This window comes from Salvelinus fontinalis, chromosome 14 (assembly GCF_029448725.1).
Source record: "Salvelinus fontinalis isolate EN_2023a chromosome 14, ASM2944872v1, whole genome shotgun sequence".
NCBI classification, from domain to species: Eukaryota; Metazoa; Chordata; class Actinopteri; order Salmoniformes; family Salmonidae; genus Salvelinus; species Salvelinus fontinalis.
The window spans coordinates 49,825,331-49,853,223 of NC_074678.1; the positions used below are offsets into that span (position 1 = coordinate 49,825,331).

The 27,893-nt window shown below is 46.5% G+C and overlaps 1 protein-coding gene across 19 annotated transcripts in view; it reads left to right on the plus strand.

The window, feature by feature from the left end:
* The window catches only part of LOC129811066 (receptor-type tyrosine-protein phosphatase S-like), a 278,327-nt gene that overhangs the window by 109,767 nt on the left and 140,667 nt on the right, over positions 1 to 27,893 (plus strand). For all 19 annotated transcript variants that reach the window (XM_055862203.1, XM_055862204.1, XM_055862195.1 and 16 more), the window contains one exon: positions 18,093 to 18,278. In XM_055862203.1, the coding sequence (XP_055718178.1) occupies positions 18,182 to 18,278 (97 nt within the window). In that variant the 5' untranslated portion in view covers positions 18,093 to 18,181. The remainder of the gene's footprint in view (positions 1 to 18,092; positions 18,279 to 27,893) is intronic.

Here is a 27,893-nt window from a genome sequence, read left to right on the forward strand (position 1 = left end):
ACCTTGTGTCTGCCTCTCCAGCCAGCCTCGGCACCACCGCCCTTTACGACAGAGGAGGAGGAACACTGGACACTTGTTATGTAGGAATTCATTAACCCAGGCCATGCCATGGCCGCCCAACCCCTGAACCCCTGACCCTCCCTCCCCCCGCCTTCCCTGGCATCGCCACAAGCCAAGTTACACTCGGGTCATGCGCCTCTCTCTCACTCGCTCTACCAACGCTAATTCAGGATCAGAACTTTCCAGAACTCGCCCTACTTGTATATATTCCTGACTCTCCATGTCAGCCATTTTAGATTTCATCGACAATTTAGAAAGAGAAGATATCCAGGGATATATAGTCATGCTAAATGCTACAAGTCAAGATTCCTCTTGGTTTGACTGCAGCTGCGGACGAGGGAGGCCCAGGCCAGGTGTTTTCCTGGAATGGTGGGAGGGAAATAGAGGAGAAGGTGACAGGCAGCCACCAACCTAACCCGGCCATCTGTCTCTGCTCTTTTATAGAGCCTCGCTGGAGGCAGGAGACACGGGGACTACCCCCCTCTAACTACTCTTCAGCTGACACCTCAAATTAGGCTGTCAGTGAGTCCCAAATGGCACCCCATTCCTTATATAGTGCACTACTTTTAACCAGAGCCCTATGGGCCCTGGTCGAAAGGAGTGCACTATGAAGGGAACATAGTGCCATTCCATTTGGGGTGTAGTCTGTGTTGTTTGTCTGTATACAACTCTAAGCACTATTCATTGCCATAACAGTTGCTGCTGTTATTTGCCAGTGCCTATTATCACGCAGGTCTCCCTATCACGCTATTGTCAGGCCAAATCAAGCCATTGCGTGCAATGCAAGCGAGATTTGAAACCGAGAGAATCAACAAACAATTACTTCCTGGGAATAGCCTAACTAGCACTGAAGAATTTGTCGCGCTCCCATTGACGTTGGTCCAAGTCTTCCTCGTGAATGTTAAAGACATGCTCCGGTACTTTGGCGAATAGTAAGTGTTTTTTTAAACCTTCCACTTTTTCATACATGCGTAATCTATGACCAGAATTACGGTTTTACCTGAATTATCCACAAAATCCCTAGTTTGAAATCAACTGTTTTCTGGAAGCTGTGTGGCACCATTTTCCCTACATGTAACCCCACTTGGGCCAGCCCCTTAGCAATTAGAGTGTCAGCCAATGAACTTCCGCGCCTCGCCATTTGAGTGACAGCTAGCAAGACGCACACACAGTAGAGCGTGAGAGAGAGCAATGACGTGGCGCACATATCAGCACATTTGTGACGTAGTACACCATTTTCGGGAACCACTTTTGGCTGAGTGGGCGCTACTTTCAGAACGACCCTCTAAAAAGTATTCAACCGCGCCAGAGAATCTCTTGAAGGGAAGTAATTGCATGTGTGGAGTCTCTCAGTTTCAAATCTCTCTGCCCGCTAGCATGCACAGGCATTGAATGGATATGGGCAAGCGGCTTTTGTACAATCCTAAAATATTGATGCTGTAGAGAAGAGTATAATAGAATAGAAGAAAGTATCACAGTATAGAGTAGGAACACTTTATTGTCCACACACAGATAGCAAATTGACGTTGGCCTTACCTCTTAAGACATACATGTCATTGTATTTTTTATCCTAACACATACAGTGGGGCAAAAAGTATTTAGTCAGCCACCAATTGTGCAAGTTCTCCCACTTAAAAAGATGAGAGAGGCCTGTAATTTTCATCATAGGTACACTTCAACTATGACAGACAAAACGAGGAAAAAAAATTCAGAAAATCACATTTTTAATGAATTTATTTGCAAATTATGGTGGAAAATAAGTATTTGGTCAATAACAAAAGTTTCTCAATACTTTGTTATATACCCTTTGTTGGCAATGACAGAGGTCAAACGTTTTCTGTAAGTCTTCACAAGGTTTTCACACACTGTTGCTGGTATTTTGGCCCATTCCTCCATGCAGATCTCCTCTAGAGCAGTGATGTTTTGGGGCTGTTGCTGGGAAACACGGACTTTCAACTCCCTCCAAAGATTTTCTATGGGGTTGAGATCTGGAGACTGGCTAGGCCACTCCAGGACCTTGAAATGTTTCTTACGAAGCCACTCCTTCGTTGCCCGGGCGGTGTGTTTGGGATCATTGTCATGCTGAAAGACCCAGCCACGTTTCATCTTCAATGCCCTTGCTGATGGAAGGAGGTTTTCACTCAAAATCTCACGATACATGGCCCTATTCATTCTTTCCTTTACACGGATCAGTCGTCCTGGTCCCTTTGCAGAAAAACAGCCCCAAAGCATGACGTTTCCACCCCGATGCTTCACAGTAGGTATGGTGTTCTTTGGATGCAACTCAGCATTCTTTGTCCTCCAAACACGACGAGTTGAGTTTTTACCAAAAAGTTACATTTTGGTTTCATCTGACCATATGACAGTCTCCCAATCTTCTTCTGGATCATCCAAATGCTCTCTAGCAAACTTCAGACGGGCCTGGACATGTACTGGCTTAAGCAGGGTCCCTGGCGGCGTAGTGTGTTACTGATGGTAGGCTTTGTTACTTTGGTCCCAGCTCTCTCCAGGTCATTCACTAGGTCCCCCCGTGTGGTTCTGAGATTTTTGCTCACCGTTCTTGTGATCATTTTGACCCCACGGGGTGAGATCTTGCGTGGAGCCCCAGATCGAGGGAGATTATCAGTGGTCTTGTATGTCTTCCATTTCCTAATAATTGCTCCCACAGTTGATTTCTTCCAACCAAGCTGCTTACCTATTGCAGATTCAGTCTTCCCAGCCTGGTGCAGGTCTACAATTTTGTTTCTGGTGTCCTTTGACAGCTCTTTGGTCTTGGCCATAGTGGAGTTTGGAGTGTGACTGTTTGAGGTTGTGGACAGGTGTCTTTTATACTGATAACAAGTTCAAACAGGTGCCATTAATACAGGTAACGAGTGGAGGACAGAGGAGCCTCTTAAAGAAGAAGTTACAGGTCTGTGAGAGCCAGAAATCTTGCTTGTTTGTAGGTGACCAAATACTTATTTTCCACCATAATTTGCAAATAAATTCATTAAAATCCTACACTGTGATTTTCTGGATCTTTTTTTCTCATTTTGTCTGAGTGGGAGAACTTGCACAATTGGTGGCTGACTAAATACTATTTTGCCCCACTGTATTTGCTTTTCTACTCTAATATGAGTTTCTGCTGTGTAAAGGACCTTCTTGATCATCTTCCCCTAGCTAGGTTGCTAAGCGGTGCTCAAGCAAATCGCTGATGATTTGACCCAAATTGCTGACAAATTAGCAGGCTTATTTCTTTCAATTAAATTTTGAACTTCGAAGAGATGGATGTCCTTGATTAACTAGTATTTATATAGTTCTCTCGCTCGCTTTCTCTCTCTCTCTCTCTCTCTCTCTCTCTCTCTCTCTCTCTCTCTCTCTCTCTCTCTCTCTCTCTCTCTCTCTCTCTCTCTCTCTCTCTCTCTCTCTCTCTCTCTCTCTCTCTCTCTCTCTCTCTCTCTCTCTCTCTCTCTCTCTCTCTCAATTCAATTCAACTCAAGGGGCTTTATTGGCATGGGAAACATATGTTAACAATGCCAAAGCAAGTGAAGTAGATCAAATACAAAAGTGTAATAAGCAATAAAAATGAACAGTAAACAGTACACTCACATTACACTCTCTCTCTCATAGAACCCTGGCCCCATTCAAGAAAATAGAATTAAATCCTTTAGTTGATTCAGCGGTGTACAAAGACAGACCTGGACTCAAATACTATTCTGTCTGTGTTTGATTGAGCTTGCCTGACTAATGGACCAATAGAATAGTCCCATAACTGCAAATTCCCGCCCATCTGGCACTCCTGGCAGCCTGGAGAGAAAAAAAGTACTTGGAAGATTTCAAATAGTATTTGAACCCACAACGACAGTAATATTAATGGCACATGCATCTGTATTCACTGTTAGACGTTTTTGCTATCCTCGGTTCTGCTTGTAAATGGATGGGTGGCCTTGACACCTGGACCAGACGCATAGCTCGACACGTCCCCACTCGGGTCGGGCCCGGCTGACACACTGCCATCCCAGGACCCGGTTATACCTAGCGGTGAATAAAGAGGGCCAAAGCTGGGCCGGAATACTAATGAACCAGGAAAGCAGGGGTGCTGCTGTAACTGTCAGTTATAGTGACTGGCACTGTATTTGTGTCCCTATGATAGGATAAATCTCTCACACACACACACACACAAACATACACACACACGATCACATACATAAACATGCATGCACATACACACCCACACACACACCGACACATACTGCGTACACACGCTCGCACACACACACACACACAAACACACGGTCACATACATAAACATGTATGGACACACACACACACCAGGATTTATTTATACATATCAAGCGACCCCTATCCCAATACCATTTCTTTTGGTATTCTAATTCAGGGGTTCCCTAATTTTTCCCGCAGTTCCCCTTTTTTTCACATTTGAAATCTGCTTGATTTTGTTTAATATGAGGGGCGTACAAAAATGTAGTTGTTTTGAAGCTCATTTCCTCCAGTTCTACATAGGTTAACCTGTCTAGGATGAGGGTGCCGCTAGCGGGACACCCCCCCCCACCCCCACTGAAAAGGCAGAGCCGTGAAATTCAAAAAAAAATATTTTTTTAAATATTTAACTTTCACACATTAAAGTCCAATACAGCTAATGAAAGACACAGATCTTGTGAATCCAGCCAACATGTCCGATTTTTAAAATGTTTTACAGGGAAGACACAATATGTAAAGATGTAAATCTATTAGCTAAAAACACATTAGCATAATCCACCATTTTTCTTTGTCCACCAACAACAGTAGCTATCACTAATTCGGCTAAACTAAGATATTTATAGCCCCTAACCAAGAAAAAAACTCATCAGATGTGTTAGAGCTGTCGCTTTCCTCATCCTCAGATGAGGTGAGGAGAGAAGGATCTTCAGACCAATATGCGGAGTCAGGGAAATATGCCATCTTTATTATTAATACGAAAACTGATGGCAACACGAAACAAAACAAAACACTTTCAAAACTTACAAAATAACAAAACGACGTAGACGCAACCTGAACATAAACTTACATAGACAAACGTAAACTCACGAACAGGAACGGACATCGAAACATACGAACAGCCAAACAGCTCCAAAAGTGAATACATCGAACACAAACGAAGACATCACAGGAGACAATCACCCACAAACAAACAGTGAGAATGCCCTACCTAAATATGACTCTTGATTAGAGGAAAATGCAAACCACCTGCCTCTAATCAAGAGCCATACCAGGCAAACCGAAACCAACATAGAAACAGATAACATAGACTGCCCACCCAAAACACATGCCCTGACCATAAACACATAAAAACTAACATAAATAGGTCAGGACTGTTACAGTACCCCCCCCCCCCAAGGTGCGAACGCCGGGCGCACCAGCACAAAGTCCAGGGGAGGGTCCGGGTGGGCAGTTGACCACGGTGGTGGTTCCGGTTCAGGACGCTGTCCCCGCACCACCATAGTCACTCCCCTCTTCTTTCTACCCCTTCTACTGACCACCCTAACACTACCTTCCCCTAAATAAACAGCTAGCACCGGGACAAGGGACAGCACCGGGACAAGGGGTAGCACCGGGACAAGGGGCAGCACCAGAACAAGGGGCAGCACCAGGATAAGGACCATCACTGGAATAAGGGGCAGCACCGGGACAAGGGGCAGCACCGGGACAAGGGGCAGCACCGGGACAAGGGGCAGCACCGGGACAAGGGGCAGCACCGGGACAAGGGGCAGCACCGGGACAAGGGGCAGCACCGGGACAAGGGGCAGCACCGGGACAAGGGGCAGCACCGGGACAAGGGGCAACACCGGGACAAGGGGCAACACCGGGACAAGGGGCAACACCGGGACAAGGGGCAACACCGGGACAAGGGGCAGATCCCGGCTGAAGGACTCTGGCAGGTCCTGTTTGGACGGCTCTGGCAGGTCCCTGCAGGCTGACGGCTCTCGACGCTCATGGCAGACTGACGGCTCTCTACGCTCATGGCAGGCTGACGGCTCTCGACGCTCATGGCAGGCTGACGGCTCTCGACGCTCATGGCTCTCTGACGGCTCTGGCTGCTCATGGCTCTCTGACGGCTCTGGCAGATCCTGTCTGGTTGGCGGCTCTGGCAGATCCTGTCTGGCGGGCGGCTCTGGCAGATCCTGTCTGGCGGGCGGCTCTGGCAGATCCTGTCTGGCGGGCGGCTCTGGCAGATCCTGTCTGGCGGGCGGCTCTGGCAGATCCTGTCTGGCTGGCGGCTCTGGCAGATCCTGTCTGGTTGGCGGCTCTGGCAGATCCTGTCTGGCGGGCGGCTCTAGCGGCTCCTGTCTGGCTGACGGCTCTAGCGGCTCCTGTCTGGCGGATGGCTCTGTAGGCTCATGGCAGACGGGCGGCTTTGCAGGCTCATGGCAGACGGGCGGCTTTGCAGGCTCCTGGCAGACGGATGGCTCAGATGGCGCTGGGGAGACGGATGGCTCAGATGGCGCTGGGGAGACGGATGGCTCAGATGGCGCTGGGGAGACGGATGGCTCAGATGGCGCTGGGGAGACGGATGGCTCAGATGGCGCTGGGGAGACGGATGGCTCTGGCCGGATACGGCGCACTGTAGACCTGGTGCGTGGTGCCGGAACTGGAGGCACCGGGCTAATGATAAGCACCTTCCTACTAGTGCGTGGAGCAGGGACAGGGCACACTGAACTCTCAAAGCGTACTCTATACCTGGTGCGTGGTACCGGCACTCGTGGCACCTGGCTGAGGGCACGCACCTCAGGACTAGTACGGGGAGAAGTGACAGTGTGTACAGGACTTAGGAGACGCACAGGTGGCTTAGTGCGTGGGGCCGGAACTGGAGGCACTGAACTGGATACACGCACTAAAGGGAGAGTGCGTGGAGGAGGAACAGGGCTCTGGAAATGCACCGGTAGCCTAGTGCGTAGTGTAGGCACTGTAGGTACTAGGCTGGGGCGGGGAGGTGGCGCCGGAAATACCGGACCGTGCAGGCGTACTGGCTCTCTTGAGCATCGAGCCTGCCCAACCCTACCTGGTTGAATGCTCCCGGTCGCCCTGCCAGTGCGGCGAGGTGGAATAGCCCGCACTGGGCTATGCAGGCGAACCGGGGAAACCATACGTAAGGCAGGTGCCATGTATGCCGGCCCGAGGAGACGCACTGGAGACCAGCTACGTTGGGCCGGCTTCATGGCACTCGGCTCGATGCCCAATCTAGCCCTACCAGTGCGGGGAGGTGGAATAACCCGCACCGGGCTATGCACACGTACAGGAGACACCGTGCGCTCTACTGCGTAACACGGTGTCTGCCCGTACTCCCGCTCTCCACGGTTAGCCTGGGAAGTGGGCGCAGGTCTCCTACCTGCCCTTGGCCCACTACCCTTTAGCCCCCCCCCCCAAGAAATTTTTGGGAGTTACTCACGGGCTTTTTCGGCTTCCGTGCCAGACGCGTTCCCTCATAATTCCGGTTCCTCTCTCCGGTAGCCTCCGCTCTCCTAAGTGCCTCCAGCTGTTCCCATGGAAGGCGATCTCTACCTGCTAGGATCTCCTCCCATGTGTAGACACCTTTTCCATTCAATACATCGTCCCATGTCCATTGCTCCTTCTTCTGTCCCTTACTCCATTTAGCATTCCCATACCGCTTGGTCTCTGTATTTTGGTGGGTGATTCTGTTAGAGCTGTCGCTTTCCTCATCCTCAGATGAGGTGAGGAGAGAAGGATCTTCAGACCAATATGCGGAGTCAGGGAAATATGCCATCTTTATTATTAATACGAAAACTGATGGCAACACGAAACAAAACAAAACACTTTCAAAACTTACAAAATAACAAAACGACGTAGACGCAACCTGAACATAAACTTACATAGACAAACGTAAACTCACGAACAGGAACGGACATCGAAACATACGAACAGCCAAACAGCTCCAAAAGTGAATACATCGAACACAAACGAAGACATCACAGGAGACAATCACCCACAAACAAACAGTGAGAATGCCCTACCTAAATATGACTCTTGATTAGAGGAAAATGCAAACCACCTGCCTCTAATCAAGAGCCATACCAGGCAAACCGAAACCAACATAGAAACAGATAACATAGACTGCCCACCCAAAACACATGCCCTGATCATAAACACATAAAAACTAACATAAATAGGTCAGGACTGTTACAAGATGACAGTCTGATAACATATTTATGGTATGGGATAGGTTTTGTTAGAAAAATGTGCATATTTCAGGTAGATGGCATAGGTTACAATTGCACCCACCGTCACAAATGGACTAGAATAACTACATAGAGCAACGTGTTTACCTACTTACTAATCATCAAACATTTCGTAAAAATACACAGCATACACTAATCGAAAGACACAGATCCTGTGAATACAGACAATATTTCAGATTTTCTAAGTGTCTTACAGCGAAAACACAATAAATCGTTATATTAGCATAGCACATGTGCAAACATTACCCCAGCATTAATTCTAGCCAAAGTGAGCGATAACGTAAACATCGCCAAAATATATTATTTTTTTCACTAACCTTCTCAGAATTCTTCAGATGACACCCCTGTAACATCACATTACAACATGCATATGCAGTTTGTTCGAAAATGTGCATATTTAGCCACCAAAATCATGGTTAGACAATGGGGAAATGTAGCCCAGCTGGTGAGAAAATGTCCATGCTCCATATTAGACAGTGATCTACTCGTATACATAAATACTCATAAACGTGACTAAAAAATATAGGGTGGACAGCGATTGATAGACAATTTAATTCTTAATACAATCGCGGAATTACATTTTTTAAATTATCCTTACTTTTCAATACAGTTTGCGCCAAGCGAAGCTACGTCAAAAAACATGGCGTCCTAAGCCACTAACATTTTTCGACAGAAACACGATTTATCATAATAAATTGTTCCTACTTTGAGCTGTTCTTCCATCAGTATCTTGGGCAAAGGATCCTTTCTTGGGTCTAATCGTCTTTTGGTGGAAAGCTGTCCTCTTGCCATGTGGAAATGCCAACTGCGTTCGGGATGAACTGGAAGCGTGCCCAGCGATTCACAGCGTTTCAGAAATAAATGTCCCAAAATCGCACTAAACGGATATAAATTGCTATAAAACGCTTTAAATTAACTACCTTATGATGTTTTTAACTCCTATAACGAGTCTTAACATGACCGGAGAAAGATTACTCCCAACACTAATGCTTGGAACAGGTGCGGGTCGGTGTCCTCCACGCGCATGACGCAGCTGCAAAAGACTTACTAGCTACAGGGTTTTTTAATTTATAGTGCCTGTGAACGCGCAATCGACCCCATTCAAATCGTCATCACGTAAAGGCATCCAGGGGAAGACGTAAGCAGTGTCCGTATACTCATAGGAATAACATTGGCTTTAAAACTGACTCCAGAACAGTGGCCAAAATTTCTGAAATCTGACTCCATGTCAGGGAAATTGCTGTAGAATGGGTTCTGTTCCACTTAGAGACAAAATTTAAACTCCTATAGAAACTATAGACTGTTTTCTATCCAATAATAATAATAATATGCATATTGTACGATCAAGAATTTTGTAGGAAGCCGTTTCAAAAATTACACGATTACCATAAATAGTGACAACAGCGCCCCCAGCCTCAACAGGTTAACCTCTACGGGATCGGTTTAGCTAACGTAGGCTAATGTGATTAGCATGAGGTTGTAAGTAACAACAACAAAAAATCCCAGGACATAGACATGTCTGACATGGGCAGGAAGCTCTTGAACGGATATGCAACGGTTCATTTGATCAGTCTAAAACATTGCATGTACACTGCTGCCATCTAGTGGCCAACATCTAAATTGTGCCTGGGCTGGAATAATTACATTATGGTCTTTCTCTTGCATTTGAAACATGATGGAAACAAAAAAAAAACATGTTTTTGGTTTGTGTTATCTTTTACCAGATCTAATATTTTATATTCTCCTACCATAATTTTACATTTCCACAAACTTCAAAGTGTTTCCTTTCAAGTGGAATCAAGAATATGCATATTCTTGCTTCAGGTCCTGAGCAACAGGCAGTTAGATTTGAGTATGTCATTTTAGGCGAACACTTAAAAAAAAGTGTTGGATTCTTAACTTAACAAAACTCATGACATCTTTTAGGCGGGCTATTTGATGATGATGATAATAATAATAATAATAATGGATAAGGAACCGATATCCCTCTTTTGCAAAAAGTGAATAGATCAATTGATAGCGACAGAGTCACACATTGTAAAATATTAATTCCCAAGGAAAGTCCCATTTCTTTGACGTGTCGACTTCAGAATGTTGTAGCTCAGCTTCTGAATGTCATAGAGACAAAGATATCCCCAATCAGCGTAGTGTCTTTCTCTGGCATTTTACCGATTCTTTCTAGCCTGAAGCATCACGGATTTCTGTGCCGTTATAGAGAAGTAAATGCAATCACAGACATTTTTTTTTACCCCTCAAATCAAGGAAGGTCCCGTGAGCCCCCCAGGAAACTTTGGAGCACACAGATGGGGGGGCGCAACCCCTGTGTGAGACTCTTTCCAGTTTCTCTCTCAGGCCAATTTCCCCTCCATCTCACCTGCTTACCATTATCTCGTTGTGTCTTCCTTCTCTCCTTCCCATCTCCTTCCCTCCATCTCCACCTCCATCCCTAACAGTCCCGTTGCCCTCTAAGTCTCGTTTTCTCTCTGGGCGGCTGTCACTTTGAGAGTCATTCTGATGTCTGTCTGTCAGTCTTGGCAGGTTGCCAGTGCTTGACGTTACCCCTTTTGTTAAGTGCTAATGTGTCTCTGTACCCCCTGCCTCCTTCCATGACCGCTGCAGTGTGTCGTAATTCAATGCTACCCATCTATAATGTGTCCTTCCTCGTTTCGCTGCCCGCCCAGGTGATGCTTGTAAGACCTGGACGGTGACCTCTGCCCTTTGTGATGCTTGTAGGGTAGGGCGACTGGTGAGGAGAAAGCAGAACAGGCGAAGTAAGGATTTTCTCTTGGTGTCGGTGTCTCACCCTCTCTCTCTCCCTATCCCTCTCCCCATCTCTCTCTCCCTCTCTCCTCCCCCCCCCCCCCCTCTCTCTCTCTCTCTCTCTCTCTCTCTCTCTCTCTCTCTCTCTATTTCCTCTCCTCCCTCTCCCTCTCTCTGCTGCCAAACCAGGCTGTCATAGCAGGGTCAGTCAGAGAGACAGATAGTGTGCCCTCTGTCGTAGACAAAGTGGGCAGTAATAATGCCTACATTTAGGGGTCAGCTCTGCCCAATTCCACACTGTCACTCTCGCAGACCTTGTGTGCTCAACCTCACTGAGGTTAAGTTAAGAGGGCAGCAAAAGCAGGCCTACCACTTTACTCAGGAATATAACAACTCTGTGTCATATATACCTGCGTTTTTAGCCATTTAAGCAAAGCCTGTATGAAAGAAATTAGACTTCTATCCGCCTTCTGGCGTGTCAAAATGCAGGTTTAAACATTTGGAACTACGAGCAACTGTCAGCCATTTTGTGTCCTCCTTCCCTCTGAGGGGAAGTGTTTTTATAGTCTCAGCAACAGTGAACCTCTTTTGTCTGGCTGTGGCAACAGGCAAAATCAATGCAGAAAAGCCCTAACTCCCGATGAAAGCCCAAGGCCCCAGGAGCTGCTTGGAGGTTGGCTCGGCGGTGGCGCTGAGGTGTCAAGCCAGCGTTCCCCGCCGTCTGAACGCCACTTCTTTGGAGAGACCTGACACAAGATCAAAGGCTCATGGGAACGCTCCTCCGAGAAACAGGGTTGTTGTCAGGCAAGGTTATTGGGTATCTTTTAATGAGGTCACTAGAGTCCGTCTGTAGCACCCTACATACGTGAAAGGACCTTCGTCCACCCAGGGTTCCAATTGAGGCTGTGTCTTGTCAATGGCTATTGTGCGGCAGATGGGTCACACGTTGGCGCCAGTGGCTACAGCACAGCACAAGGATACGAAGCAATACAACTCTATAGCTGTAGTGTCGGCACTAAGACGCAACAGGACAGTGGGCTTGTAGGAGACATTTCCGTGAAGGTATTATGTCAATTTCAGTCAATCCACGTCGTTTTGCTGTCTGTACTGGAATTGGCGACACTGGGTGGGTGTGTGGAGCATCGAGGGTTAATAGTCTGAGAAGGGCCTCCTTAATGTGCAGGTTTAGCTGTGATGGAGGGATGAGGGATGGGGGGAGTAGGAGACCGTGAGGAAGGAAGGAGGGAGGGAGGGAGGGAAGAGGGGACAGACAGCCACACAGGCACTGGCGTTTACAATGAGCCATGCACATGAATACGATTCCCACTTAACGTCTGCAATGAAAGCACACTTCTTAAGTGTGCGTGCTTATGAGGGAGGGAGAGAGAGGGAAAAGGGTAAACAGAGGGGGATGAGCCCGATGGGATTTTTAGCTGAGCCACAGAAGTGCGTGTGCGGGCGCATGTGAAACACACCTATCCTTATGCTTCTTATCGTGATGCTGACTGTACGTCGCTCTGGATAAGCGCGTCTTCTCAAATGACCGAAATGCAAACACTGGCCTGTTCTGAACGAGGTACACTGTGTTCATGAACACGGCACCGTGCGAGGAGTTAGTCAAGTCAAACATGATGGATGGAGAGCAAATGAGTTACGACAGGAGGAGAACACGAGAGAGAGGAGAGCTTTGATACCCGGAAGCAATAACTCACTGGGCACACACTGGTGGAATCTACGTTGTTTCTGCAACATTTCAATGGAATCACGTCGAGCCGACGTGGAATAGGCGTTGAATTGACGTCTGTTCCCAGAGGGAATTGTGTAGCGTTTACAGTCTTCGAAGCAGATCTTTGTCTGCGGCAGCCGCTAGCTTCACTACAGCTAAAGATGATCTGTGCTCACGGTCTGCATGAATCAAATAAAAGACTCCCGAGTTAAATGCTAGCGGGGAAAAGCGGCGGCGCGTAAAGCTCACACGCTCAAAAGGGCGATATTTAGAGTGAGACGTCGCACGCACTCTTTAACAACACCTTTTCGTTGTTGACGTTAACAGGGATGAGCGCACACTGGACTTTAGGGAAGGCTGTCAAAAAAAAAAAAAAAAGAAGAAGTGTCACACTTGCTGAGAAATATCCGTGTAGTCAGAGAAGTTTAGAAAGCATCAATCCAGTTTCCATTGGTTATTTTGTCTCCAGACTATTGCGAAGAGCCTAGGAGCTGTTTAAAATCATTAAATAGACATCCTTTGTCTTTTAATCAGACAAAATCAGACATCAGTTTGTGCTATTCATTAGATTCGCCTATATAGCTCTCGATACTGTGTTGTTAAGTGGCCCTGTCTGACATTACGTCCCATTTGGTCCAATCAACAAGGTCTCTTCCTCCGTGCCTCATTGCATTTATTTGCATCACTTCACTTAATGGTTATGTAGCCCCTTTCTCTGGCTGACAACGGGAATTAGCTGTTGCTGTCTATCCGGGATGCTTGTGTTTGCCTTGATAGAGTGGTATTCATGTGGTAGTCTAGTCTCGACTCTTGAGTTCTTCTTTTCTGTCAAAGGTCTGGACACACAATCGAGCATTTTTCTCAGACCCCCACACACTGCTCCGCGTCTCCTACTACCCCCATCCTGACCGTACAGTAAACTCACCCAAGACACCACCACCACTCAACCAAACACACACACACACACTAGCATTATCTTGGCCTCCACAGAGTGAGTTGCTGATGTAGACCCATCTCAGAGCCTCTCAGAGTCCCCATCATGGCAGGTCCATCTTCTGCTCAAGTGAACAACATACACACAACTACACTCATTGTTACCCAATTCTTTCTCTCTCTCTCTCGCTCTCCCTGCTACCCTTATCTTTGCCCGCACTGTCCCAGTCTAAGAAGGGTGGTTGTCCTGCACACCACACACACCCACACGCACACACACCCCACCTTGTTGCCCTGTCTACAGTAGTCCCTGGAGGATCAACAGCCCCTGTGCTGTTTCATAATCACCCGGTGGCGTCGCTTTGAACCAGCTCAGCTAAGCTAGCGTCCTGTTGCGCAAGGGGGGGGGGGGCATGGATAGAATATGGATGCTGCGCTGGAACAACATTTTACACGGGGGAGCTAAACTACCACCAACATTGAACTTTATTCAGGACAACAGGCCTAAGGAATGTGTTATGTAAAGCCGCACACATCAAAAGTAGCTGTCTCCCCGTGAGTTGGTTATCGGTGGTTAAGGCTGTGCGTGTGTGCGTGTGCGGGTGCGTGTATGTGTGTGCTGTGCACGGTAACCTGATGCAAGATCCGCTCGTCTTGGAGAGACATGTTTTTCTGGCCCCTCGGGCGGAGAGATGTTGTTTTTTCTCATTAATGTTATTTCACATCTTTTCACAGTGTTTGTGTGTGTGTGTGTACGTGTGTACGTGTGTGTGTGTGTGTGTGTGTGTGTGTGTGTGTGTGTGTGTGTGTGTGTGTGTGTGTGTGTGTGTGTGTGCGTGTGCGTGTGTGTACGTGTACGTGTGTGTGTGCATCTCCATTTGTGTATGTGTAAGTGCACATGCTTGAGTGTATTTCCACGCTGTGCTTTGGCTCCTGCTCTCTCCCTGCCGGCTTTGACTCGGTCCTCCCCTTCTTGTCTTTACCCATAATTCTCGTCTCCAGACCGAGTCTAATATGTTAGCATCAATAATGCATGGTGAAGTGCTGGATTAGGAGGCTTTGCATGTCAGAGAGAGCATCCCTGATTGCTACTGACTGCTGCAGAAACCCCAGAAACCCAGCGGCCATCTTGGCTCTCCAAGGTGGCGTGAGGGAATGAGAGGCATTGAGAGACAGGGAGAGTGAAACTTGGTCCAGTGGAGAAAGATACATATCTGAAATATAGCGGTCTGTATTGGTCAGCTGTTGAGTGCATGTGTTTGTTTCTGGATTTTAATATTACTGTATGTGATAGATTCGAGTCCGTCAGGGACAAGAGCCTTCTGGAGATGGTTACAAAGCTCGATAATTCATTTTTTTATTTAATTTAATTTCACCTTTATTTAACCAGGTAGGCCAGTTGAGAGCAAGTTCTCATTTGCAACTGCGACCTGGCCAAGATAAAGCATTTCATGCAGGACCCTGGATATCTTGCATTTAGCATGTTAACGGTTCTACAGACGCCTGGCCATTTGGATTCTTTCTAAATCAGAGTTAGGCTATTGTGTAGCCAGTGAAAGCATATACTTATAGGACAGTTGAAGTCAGTGCAATGCTAGTGTTAGCGATTAGCGCTCATGTTGTTACAGACACAAGTGTGAGTCAGACTAGTAGGCCAAATATGCCAATGAGCTAGCAATTTGCGCTCCTATCCCAATAAAACATACTACAAGCATATATTGTGAAACGAGTTGCCAATACCGTCCTAATACAAGAAAAACCTTCCCGGAGCTACTCAAGGACAAATCTGAAACAAAGTTAAATGTGAGCGTTAGCCGCTAGCTAGCGATTAACGGTTTCCACTCAACTTTCGCTCGATGAAGCAGTTTGCGGCAAGGTTTTACCAATCGATGGGTGTGAGCATCACTTGACTGTGAAGCACTGTTCACCTCTCCTCCAGCTCCACGGGGGAAGCCGTGGCTACTTTTAGCAGAGCTCCTCCTCTCGTCTTCTCCCGGCGAGGTGCTAGTAGCCAGAGAAGTGCAGTGCTTCAACCCCCCGACCATGAGTGTGCGAGTGTGATTCTCGTGTCTCTATGGACAGCTGCAAGTCTACACACAACGCTAGTCATTGTGGAATTGTGGAGTCCTGATTTCTAGGTATTGTCTATGTCGTTTTTGAGATATTATCGTTCTATTATCCGTCTTTCATTTGAAGTGTGCGTCTGTGTGTGTGTGCACGTACGTCGTGTGTTCTCGTGTCTGCACGTTTGTTCTCGTGTGAGCCTGTGTATGTGATCAGGTTGCTCAGGTGATGATACTACTCCACAACAATAGGCCATTTTGCATTGTAACCTGAGCCTGGGGGCAGAGAGCCAGCTCAGGGGGAGCGCAATAAATCACTACCCCACACAATGTCTACTTCCTACGGGCTTCAGACAGGCGAGGCTCAGCCTCCTGCTGGAGAGATCCAGAAACACGGTGCAATCCCCCCCCCCCCTCCCACCGTTTACATCTAGAACAATAAGCCACGGCAAACCATCCCCCTCCACACCTCCATAACCCCCCCCCCCACCCCTCTCATTACCTCTCCCTATCCCTTTCTCTAACTGACATCACCTGCCCTGAAGAAGAAAAAAAACAACACAAGACTGTTTCTCAACACAAACAAGAAAGAGGAGAGGGAGGAAGAATGCTAGAAGCGTGTACTGAGAGTGTGTGTGTTGAGCGATGAGCTCAGGTTCTGACGGCCCCCAGTCTTTGGCGCGGAGAGCCACAAAAGGCCCATTGTTGGAGCTAAGGAGCTCTGCCGACTTGACTCCTCCCCGGAGTGTGTGTGCTTACGCTGTGTGTACGTGTGTGTGTGTGTGTATGAGTCTCGAAGTGTATGTGGGTGTGCCCGCTTGCTCGTGTGTCTGTCTGTGTGCGTGGGTATCTCCATGTGTGTATGTGTGTGTGGAGGGATGGGCCCTGCGGCTAGGCGGGTGAAGACTTGGCAGGCGGTGTGGCGTGTCGTCTGGGGTGCCGGGTTACACGGCAAGTATAGCTGCGGCCTGCCTGACTGGAGGTGTGTACTGCAAAACAATCCTCCCTCAAGCTACGTTCACGTGGCTGAAAGAAAAGAGACATCAGGGTTGTCCCGTTGGAAGTGGAACACTGAGTACTTTTAATGGCATCTGATGCACAGTGAATGTTTTGTGGTCACACAGCAGTTGAGGATTGACCACATGAATGACTACACCAATGGGTAATTGGAAGAGGTGGTCAACCCAGTGGTAGTGGTTATTTTGATGTCTCCAAACATTTTAGAACCCCACAGAACTAGTCTGGAACTTTTAGAACCTTCCGCAGCTCCAAAATGGCAGTTGTTACCAAGCCCCATTCTGTCTACCAAGCACAGCATCTCAGTGTACACACACACACACACACACACACACACACACACACACACACACACACACACACACACACACACACACACACACACACACACACACACACACACACACACACACACACACACACACACACACACACCAGGTATTCAGCCTCCTCTCCATTCATGTCATGGATCCTGAAAAATCACTCATCTCTCTCCTCTCTCTCTCTCTCTCTTCCCCTCCGTGTTCTCTTAATTCCTCCTCTTTTAATTAAAGTGTGTAACTGCGCTCGGGCATTAAACGTGGCAGACATATCAACGAGGGCCCACTTGCTGGGCGCCACCGCCGTGCGCACACAGGGGATCCGTGCCAAATGGCGTCCTATTACACTTATAGTGCACTTCTTTTGACCAGGGCCCGTAACTCGCCAGTTAAAAGTAGTGCACTACGAAATGTATAGGGTGCCCTTCAGGACACATGCAGGGATTAATGGCAATTTGACTAAAACAAAGACACGCTGTCTGAAATATCGGCGGGTACCCCCATAATTACACAATGTGCCGATAAGCAAATAATGACAAGATCGAGAGATTAAAGCCCCAGCTAATTATGAGATGTGAAAAGCAGTTTATTAGGATAGGGGCAGAACAGCTCTGGAGATGGTTTCCTGCTTCTTGCCACTCTCAGTCTATGTGACGGTGTGGTGTGTCTTGTCATAAATGCTGTCCATGCATATGAGCCTTGTGTTGTCTAGCTAGCAACACAGCTGATAGGAACATGTATGGTAATGTATGCTCAACAGTGTGCATTTACTGACACAATGGTGACCTTCAGAGAGGAAGTAGAGGTTTGGAATTTATCCATTGTTGAACAAAGTAAAGCTTTGTGTGTTGTTTGCGACTGGGATGTGTGTGTGACATCACCTCAGGCTTTGAAGCAGACTCCCTTTTAAAACGCTTGAATGCTCACTTGGCGACATCCTAGCTCATCATCTCCTCTCTTCCTCTCCTCCTCCCTGCAGAGTGCCAAGACGTCCTGTGTGAAGACCCCAGCCTCCTCCTTGTGGGGCCTCGGCTCTTCAGCCAGGTCAAAAGTCGCCCCCGGAACAAGATGGCCGCCGGCGGTCCACCCTGCCTTTCTCTGCCGGCCCTGCTGCCCCTCTGCGCTCTGTTGCTCTGTTTGCTGTTCACTGGCTCCCATGCCCTATGTGAGTACTACTATAAAATGTGTGTGGGTGTGTGTGGGGGTGTGTGTGTGTGGGGGGGGGGGGGGAGGTATGGTTGTGTGTGTGTGAGAGAACGTGTATACTGTATGTCTTGAGGGCTATTCACAATGCTGGGCCGAACCGAGCCATTCTAAACCATGCTGTACTGAGCTGGCCTGATTATGCATCTACCATAGTTGCTGGAACCGGGCTGAAAAGGACCATGTGGATAGAAAATATGTGGAACTTCACAGTTTGGTTTTGGTCAGCACTATAGTGTAGAAATCATATGAATGTCACATTGTTTTTCAAATCCAATGCACTTTCAGTTTTTTTACTGGGACATCACCTACGTTCCGAGTTTGAGTTGACTTTTTGACCTATTTAATATGTTTTTCACTTTAATTAATGACATGTTGTGCGTCAGGTGTTGTATGTCTGTCTATCTGTCCATCTGTCACGGATCCTTATTGTTACAACGTCCGTTGGTGCGTGTGAGTACCTGTGCTGTGGGTTTTGGGCTTTCGTGCCCTTGTGGATTGCGCAGATGATTACGGGTCTCGTCCCGTGTGATAATCATTGTGCACGTGTGTTATTTATTCAAGGTACTCCTCGCTCTTTTGTTTTGGGTTTCTACCTTGTGTTTTTACGTGTTGGTTTGGTGTTCGTCCCCGTGCCTTTACACGGCACGCCGTAATTTGGGCCTTCATTTAAAAAACTATTACGCATTACTGCGCCTGTCTCCCGAATCATTGATACCAGCGTGACATTACCTGTATGTCGTCCCATCTCTCACCATACAATGGCTTTGTCCCAAATGGCACCCAATTCACTATGGGCCCTGGTCAAAAGCACTGTACTACATAGGGAATAAGATGCCATTTGTGACGTAACACCATCGCTCCTCCGATTTTCAATATCGTCGGCTCTCTTATCCCGAAACTCCCCGTTCGGATTTGTTCTGCACCATTTCTCCGCTAAGATGGATTTAGAGACGCATTAGGAAAACAAAACAAAGGGAGTGCTGAGAGAAATAAAAGAGGGAGAGATGGAGGGAGAAGAGAGACACTTTCTCGCTGTTCACAGTGTTTAAATCCAGTTGAGTCAGTGTACGGCTGGGAGGGTCTGTGGTGTGTGTGTGTGTGTTTGTGTGTGTGTGACTGCATGACAATGTGTCACATTCTGGTCCTCTTCCTCCCTCCCTCTCCTCTTCCTCCCTCTGCTCTTCCATCTCCTTTTCTTTCCCCAATATTCTACTCATCTCTTCTCTGTCTTTTTTTGTTGTTGCTTGTTTTGTGTGTGTATGTTTGAGCGTGCGTGCATGGTAACACAGTACATGATAGAATGCATACAGTCTCTACAGCGTATAGAGAGTTGTCTGAGTATCTGTTAACGATTGGTCCTTTTGCTCTTTGTGTCTGTTTTTTGTTCTGTGGCCAGTGTCTGGAGTAGAGACTGATGACACACTCACGCCATAGGCTGATGTATATCTATCACTCCTCGTGTCTGGAATCAGTCCCGGTCTATCTACCTGTCTGTCCACAACTTGATCTATTGTTGCCTCTCCTCCTTACTTCTTTCCCCCTCTCATTCACTCATTCACTTTGTTGAGTGTGTGCTGTTTAAATAGCTGGGAGAGAGGATCATGTGCACACACAAACACACACACACACACTATCTGTCACACACACACACACACACACACACACACACACACACATTATCTCTCCCTCACACATATATACAGTTGAAATCGGAAGTTTACATACACTTAGGTTGGAGTCATTAAAACTAGTTTTTCAACCACTCCACAAATTTCTTGTTAACAAACTATAGTTTTGGCAAGTCGGTTAGGACATCTACTTTGTGCATGACACAAGTGATTTTTCCAACAATTGTTTACAGACAGATTATTTCACTTATATCACAATATCATAATTATTTCACTGTATCACAATTCCAGTGGGTCAGAAGTTTACATACACTAAGTTCACTGTGCCTTTAAACAGCTTGGAAAATTCCAGAAAATTATGTCATGGCTTTAGAAGCTTCTGATAGGCTAATTGACATCATTTGAGTCAATTGGAGGTGTACCTGTGGATGTATTTCGAGACCTACCTTCAAACTCAGCGCCTCTTTGCTTGACATCATGGGAAACAAAATTGTAGACCCCCACAAGGCTGGTTCAGCCTTGGGAGCAATTTCCAAACGCCTGCAGGTACCACGTTCATCTGTACAAACAATAGTACACAAGTATAAACACCATGGGACCACGCAGCCGTCACACCGCTCAGGAAGGAGACACATTCTGTCTCCTAGAGATTAATGTACTTTTGTGCGAAAAGTGCAAATCAATCCCAGAACAACAGCAAAGGACCTTTTGAAGATGCTGGAGGAAACAGGTACAAAAGTATCTATATCCACAGTTAAACGAGTCCTATATCGACATAACCTGAAAGGCTGCTCAGCAAGGAAGAAGCCACTGCTCCAAAACCGCTATAAAAAATCCAGACTACAGTTTGCAACTGCACATGGGGACAAAGACTGTACTTTTTGGAGAAATGTCCTCTGGTCTGATGAAACAAAAATAGAACTGTTTGGCCATAATGACCATCGTTATGTTTGGAGGAAAAAGGGGGATGCATGCAAGCCGAAGAACACCATTCCAACCGTGAAGCACGGGGATGGCAGCATCAGGTTGTGGGAGTGCTTTGCTGCAGGAGGGACTGGTGCACTTCACAAAATAGATGGCATCATGAGGGAGGAAAATTATGTGTATATATTGAAGCAACATCTCAAGACATCAGTCAGGAAGTTAAAGCTGGGTCACAAATGGGTCTTCCAAATGGACAATGACCCCAAGCATACTTTAAAAGTTATTGTGGGAAGCTTGTGGAAGGCTACCCGAAACGTTTGAATCAAGTTAAACAATTTAAAATTGAGTGTATATAAACTGCTGACCCACTGGGAATGTGATGAAATAAATAAAAGCTGAAATAAATCATTCTCTCTACTATTATTCTGACATTTCACATTCTTAAAATAATGTGGTGATCCTAACTGACCTAAGACAGGGAATTTTTACTAGGATTAAATGTCACGAATTGTGAAAAACTGAGTTTAAATGTATTTGGCTAATGTGTATGTAAACTTTCAACTTCAACTGTATTTGGCTAAGGTGTATGTAAACTTCCGACTTCAACTGTACATGCACAAACACACACAAACATCCCTCCATCTCTTTCTTTTCTCTATCTTTCTCCTCTTTGCAATTTGTCAGTATGGAGATTCTGCCCCATTTCATCAGGTTCCAGCAGCGGATATGATAGCTCTCTTTGTCAACCTCTCTGTCTCTCTCAGCCTCCTCCTTCTCCATCACTCCGTCGCTTATGGAGCAGAGCCTTTGTATTCAACCCTCCTAATAATGCACGGCAGTCTCTTAGCAGGCAGCGCACGCACACACACACACACACACACACACACACACACACACACACACACACACACACACACACACACACACACACACACACACACACACACACACACACACCACCTCCCTCAACCCCCAACCTCTAATCACACTTCCCACAATGCCCCCGATCCACCAGGCTCACCGGCCCCCCTCGTGGTCCTGTTAGCAGTAAACAGGCACACACAAACACGCACACGCACATTCACATTCAGGTACATGCTTTCTCATACACATAAATATGCACACTGAGGTGGACATAAAAAAAACTTAGACACACACAGTCCATCCATCTCGCCGTCTCTCTCCCTCCTCTGATTGCTGGATGAGATTGGATCCAGCCACCACACCTCTCCCACTGATTGACAGAGCTACCCCCACCCTCCCCCTCTTTTCTGTTTTGTCTCATTCCTGTTTTTCTCCCCCCTGCCTCGTTTAAGCAATCTGTCTGTCGCTCCCTCCATCTCTCTACCTCTCTCCTCCCAACCCTTTTTGTTTCGATGCACCTGTGGGCTTAATGTGTGATGAAGCCTGACACACGCACGCACGCACGCACGCACGCACGCACGCACGCACGCACGCACGCACGCACACACACACACACACACACACACACACACACACACACACACACACACACACACACACACACACACACACACACACACACACACACACACACCAGAGTGGCCCAGGGGTGCAGTCATCCAACTTTATTTTCTCCCACCTGCTCATCGTGGGGGGACGAAGAGCCTCACATTAGTCTCTCCTCCCTCCCTCCCTCCCTCTGTCTGTCTCTCTCTCTCTCTCTCTCTCTCTCTCTCTCTCTCTCTGTGTCTCTCTTGCTCTCACCATCAACACCTCCTACCCCCTCTCCCCCTCCCTCTGTCTGTCTGTCTGTATGTCTCTCTCTCTCGCTCTCTCTCTCTCTCTCTCTCTCACCATCCACACCTCCTACCTCCTACCCCCCCCCCCTCTCTCTCTCTTTCCATCAACACCTCCCACTCTCTTGTTCTCTCTCTCACACACGCGCAGAGCATGTGGATGTCACCTCATCAAAGGGGGGCCTGTGCTAAAAGCATGATGTCATTCTCCCCCCTCCCTTTCCCTTTCTCTCCCCCCTCCCTCGCTACTCCTTTCACTCTCATAAATCACAACCGAGGAGGAGATGTTTTTAATCAGAAAGGGAAAAAAGGCTGTTGAATAAATCTAGCCACCCCGCTGTAATAAAGCGTTGGTTTATATCACTGTGTGTGTGTGTGTGTGTGTGTAACCCCCTGCTGACAGCCTTGTTGGGAAAAGAGCATAGTGGTCCCTCATCTTCTAAATTGCCTGTGTACTAGAGGAGATTGTGGGGTCACCTAACAAAAGAAGCGGGTCACTCCTCTCAATTGACCAATCACAAGCTCTGCTCCTTGTTTTTGCGCTTCAAATTCAGAGAAATGGATGCATGTTTGGTCGACGCGTGTTTTTTGTTCTGTTTGTGTTTGTGTGCGCGTGTGTGTTCCCTCAGATCTGATCCCTGCAGGGTGGGACTACCCTCTTCCTTTCCAAAAGGGGCGGCGTCCTGATTCCCACATTTCTCGATCCCTGCACACACACACACACACTATTTAAAGGCCCTGTCCCTCCGTCCAGGGTGTGTCCGTGTGTCTAACCACAGCACCCAGGGCCACCATTATCCTTCCGTCCGTCTCGTCCAAAAACCGCCCGACTGCCAGACACCACGGGCGACAGCGCCGTCGTCCAGAAATAGCCGAACAACTGGCTGCACAGTCGTATTTGTTCTTCTGCGGTCAGTTGCTCCGCCTCCCTCCGCCATAAACAGCGCCTCTTCCCCTTCTACTCTGGACGGCTCGTCAATTCCCCAACAATATTGAGCAACGGATGAGGCCCTCTACTCCAACCAATGTTAACATTTTCTTGGAATGTATATATACAGTATTATATACATAAACATATGGGTAGACGCACAATGTTACTGCTCCATGACCACCACCTTAACTAATGTGGTGGGAAAAAATGTTTCTAGTCAGCATATCTCATTTTTGGGAGAGTACAAGTGCTTCTTTTGCGTGAAACAAGCAAGGACAATTGAAAACTGTGATGTTTATTTGCAACATTTATTTATGCCCCCTGTCCTCTGTGCAATCTACTTAAGAGTGGCTGTGCTAGCCTAGTGTTCTGGCTGGACCGCCTAATTGTAATTGACTAGAGCCCAAAGTGATGGGGGGGGGGGGGGGGGGGGTTCAATGATTTATTTTCCTTTGAAGTTGCCAAGTGAAACATTTCAGCCCCCTTAGGCAGGAGAGAGTCATTTTCTGGTATTCTCACTCTCCACCCTTTTCCTCGTATAGTTTTGTGTTAAATTGTTGTTTAACCATTCACAGGCCAGTTACGCATACACCGTTAGTAACTATCAGCATTTAGTGATGTTGACTTCTAACGTCGTTATGTGGTACATCATGTATTGCAGGACACACATGTTCTTGTCGACACAGTGGGCGCAACTCTGTTGCTTCGTCTTATGAGCACCGAAGCTTATTCTGCCCTTTTTCCGAGGACCGTGTCTAGACTTGACATTTCGTGCAGCTTTTTCGAATTCTGATCATGGGAGTTCTGATCATGGGAGTTCTGATCATGGGAGTTCTGATCATGGGAGTTCTGATCATGGGAGTTCTGATCATGGAAGTTCTGATCATGGGAGTTCTGATCATGGAGTTCTGATCATGGGAGTTCTGATCATGGAATTCAGAACACATCGTGCATCTACGCCTACATTTAAATGTGTCTAGCATGTCCACATTGTGTCTGGATTCCCTTGTCTTGGCTGTGTGCTTCGGGTCATTGTCCTGTTGAAAGATGAACCTTTGCCCCAGTCTGAGGTCGGGTTCTTGGTCACCTCCCTGACCAAGGCCATTCTCCCCAGATTGCTTAGTTTGGCCCGGGTGGCCAGCTCTAGAAGGAGTCTTGGTGGTTCTAAACTTCTTCCATTTATGAATGATGGAGGCCACTATGTTCTTGGGGATCTTCAATGCTGCAGACATTTTTTTTGTACCCTTTCCCAGATCTGTGCCTCGACACAATCCTGTCTCAGGGCTCTACGGACAATTTCTTCTACCTCATGGCTTTAAAAAAGATACCTTTTACCCCCTTTTCTCCCCAATTTTGTGATATTTAATGACAATTTTTTACCATTTTTACAATCTTTTAAACTTCAATTGGTTACCCTTTAAATGTGTGGCCAATTGTTCCTAGAGCCACAGTCTACAATATTTTTCTCCAGCCTAGCCTTAACACAATTGTTCAAACTAATCAACTAATTATGATATTCAATCTAGACTGGGGACTTCATCATTAAGAGACAGTTGTCTACTAGTGGTCTCTTCTTCCTGACTCAGGTGTATAAGGCTTGGGTGGAAGAAAAGCAACATAAATGCCTAATATGGCAATTCATATTATTTCTCCATCATTTATTATTGTCAACTTACATCTCAAAGCTATGCATGCAATACGCCTTGACCTGGTGCACACATATTTCTCTGTTCTCAGTTTGATTGAACGCCTCAGTCGGTCTTTTTGCCTCATAACTGATCGTTTCTGGAAAGAGAGAAGGGACAAGACATGATCAAGATGTGCTAGCTACTAGTTTAAAGAAAGTAAATATGTAATTGTTGCAAAGAATGACTGTATGAGCTACATTTATGAAAGCAATACATCCGTTTACTTACCTTATCAGTCTTGAAGTATCATTTATCCCATAAAAACCGTGTTATGAGTGAGTGCACCACCAACATATTTCCAGGGTGATGATGCAGCCGCCTCCTAAGATAGCCTCAGGGTAGGGGAAGGGTATCCATCTGCAAAATTGAAGTCTTGCTTTGATGTCAAGTCGGCTCATATTGTTGCTACCTTAGCTGTGGTGCTAGCTAACATGCTACTGAAAATTGACAGTAGCATATTAACATGCATATTCGTATTAAAAGACCCCAACGTGTTCACCTAAAAAAATGTGTTTAGGCAAATCATTAATTACCTAGCTAGCTATCACATTAATTGTGCAAAAATATGATAGCTAAGCGCTAGCCAGTCAGTGGGGCTGACAGATTGAAACTGGTATCAACAAAATGTGTTTCACTCTATCCCATAAAACATGACGTTGATAACTGGATATCAATTAGCTAACACCATTGCAATGTTTATTAGGAAGTTTAATTAATAAGTTAGATACTCACAGGACAACTTTGGTAGATAGCTAGCTTGGTTTCCATTTTCCAACTGTTTTTTTTATCCCCCCTGATTAGTTGTCAACGGTTACTGGTCTAGGAACTCATGTGTTCACCAGATACGGCTTCTGGTAAACTGTTTGCCACTAGTGGATAATAAATATTGTTGCCACAGGTTTGCCACAGATTCAAATATAATCTTGAGAAAATTGTTTGCCAGAAAAAACCTGGTGAAGTGTTTGCCACTAGTGGTAATAAATATGATTGTTGCCAAAGGTTTGCCGCATATTCACCACTAGTGACAAACATTTGCAAACTTCTGGCAACATTTTGCGGCCCGTTCCTTAGTTTGCAGCAAATTTGCCACAAACTTGCAGGAAGTTTGCTGCAACAAATACATTTTTGTAAGGGCTGATTGCGTCCAGACTGAGGAGAAATCCGATCTGAACACAATCTGTCTTTTCAATGCGATCTTCGTATTCTGATAGCAGAGGACGCATGTAAGTGTCAGGTGTAGACACAGGCCAAGTTTCATTTGGTTATTTGGTCCATTAGTTTGAGTGATGTAGTTGGACAAGACAATGCAGGTGATTGAAGTGCATGAAATTGTAATGTATCAAACACTTTGATGAGCCCTCTCCTCAAGTTTACATCTTCAAAGGTTTTGCAAATGCAATAATATAATTACATGTTATACTTGACCTCCATGTTATTTAAATAAGAGCAGATTCTTCTGGATGGATATGCAGTAGTTTTCCAAAATATGGGACTTTACATTTCTACCATTCATGATGTTGTCAACAACATTTGTTTTGCTCATGGCTTTTCCCGGGTGAGCGCTTGATTGGTTCCATGCGCTGACTTTGGGTCTTCAGGTTGAAGATGAGTGTAGCTGTCAAAATGTAGACGGACTTAAAAAAAGTACACTAAGTAATAACCTCGTGATTGTTCCCATGCCTTGTTGAATTGAGCAAAGACAGTGATCTTTTTCATGAAAAAAACCCCCAGAACGTTTCCAATTACCCTGTGTCATGAACGAAAGGCTGTGTCTTTGTATTTTTTCCTTCTCCTCCGCTAAAGTTATTCTTCGGTGAGAAGATGTAGTGGATTTATCTCTTTCTCCTTTCAGGCCGACCCATTTTCTGTGTCTCTCGTTACACGTTCTGACCCAAGATGTGGCCCTGAGCCGTCTTTGGCTCTCAGCAATTGCAGGTGTTCTTTTCATTCAGGTGGAGTCACCAAGTGTCAGTTGCCTGAAGAGACTCAGAATGACACAAAATTGTTCCTATTGCACATGGCCATTTTGAAATTGCCTGCGCTCTTCAACTTAATTTTCTGTCACCTCCCCCAGAATTGAACAGATTTATTTCCAACGAGGTAAGGTATACTTAGCTGTTTTCTTTTAGCCTGTGCACTAAACAATGGTTTCAATGGGACCAATTTGGAGCTATTATGAGCGAACCACTTTCCAGTTCAGCCTCTTCGACAGTCGTGTGGTTGGGAGACCACTGGGCATTAACACTCTGAGAACTGGCATTTCCTTCCCACATCCTGCAGTACGTTTTCTGTTGGCCTGCCTACTGTGTACTATGCGACCTCATTTGCAGTGTAGACTGCCCACATTCACTTTATGATACGTCGCGGAAGGAGACAATGGGAAGACGTGAAGATAAAAGGATCATTATTATCTTGCGGTTCCTCAGTCTGGGCTTCCGTAGCTCCAACCCCTTGGCCCAGTTTGACTGGAGTGAGAATAAGAAGATGGCCCACTCGGATGTTTGGTCTGACAATCCAGTCAGCACGCTCAGTTTGTGAATGACTGCATCCAAGGTGACTCGATCCACCCCCTGGCCCCGAGAGCAAATCCCAATGAACCCCTCTTCCCCCGCCTTAATTGAAAAAGCAATTGTTTCATCAAGT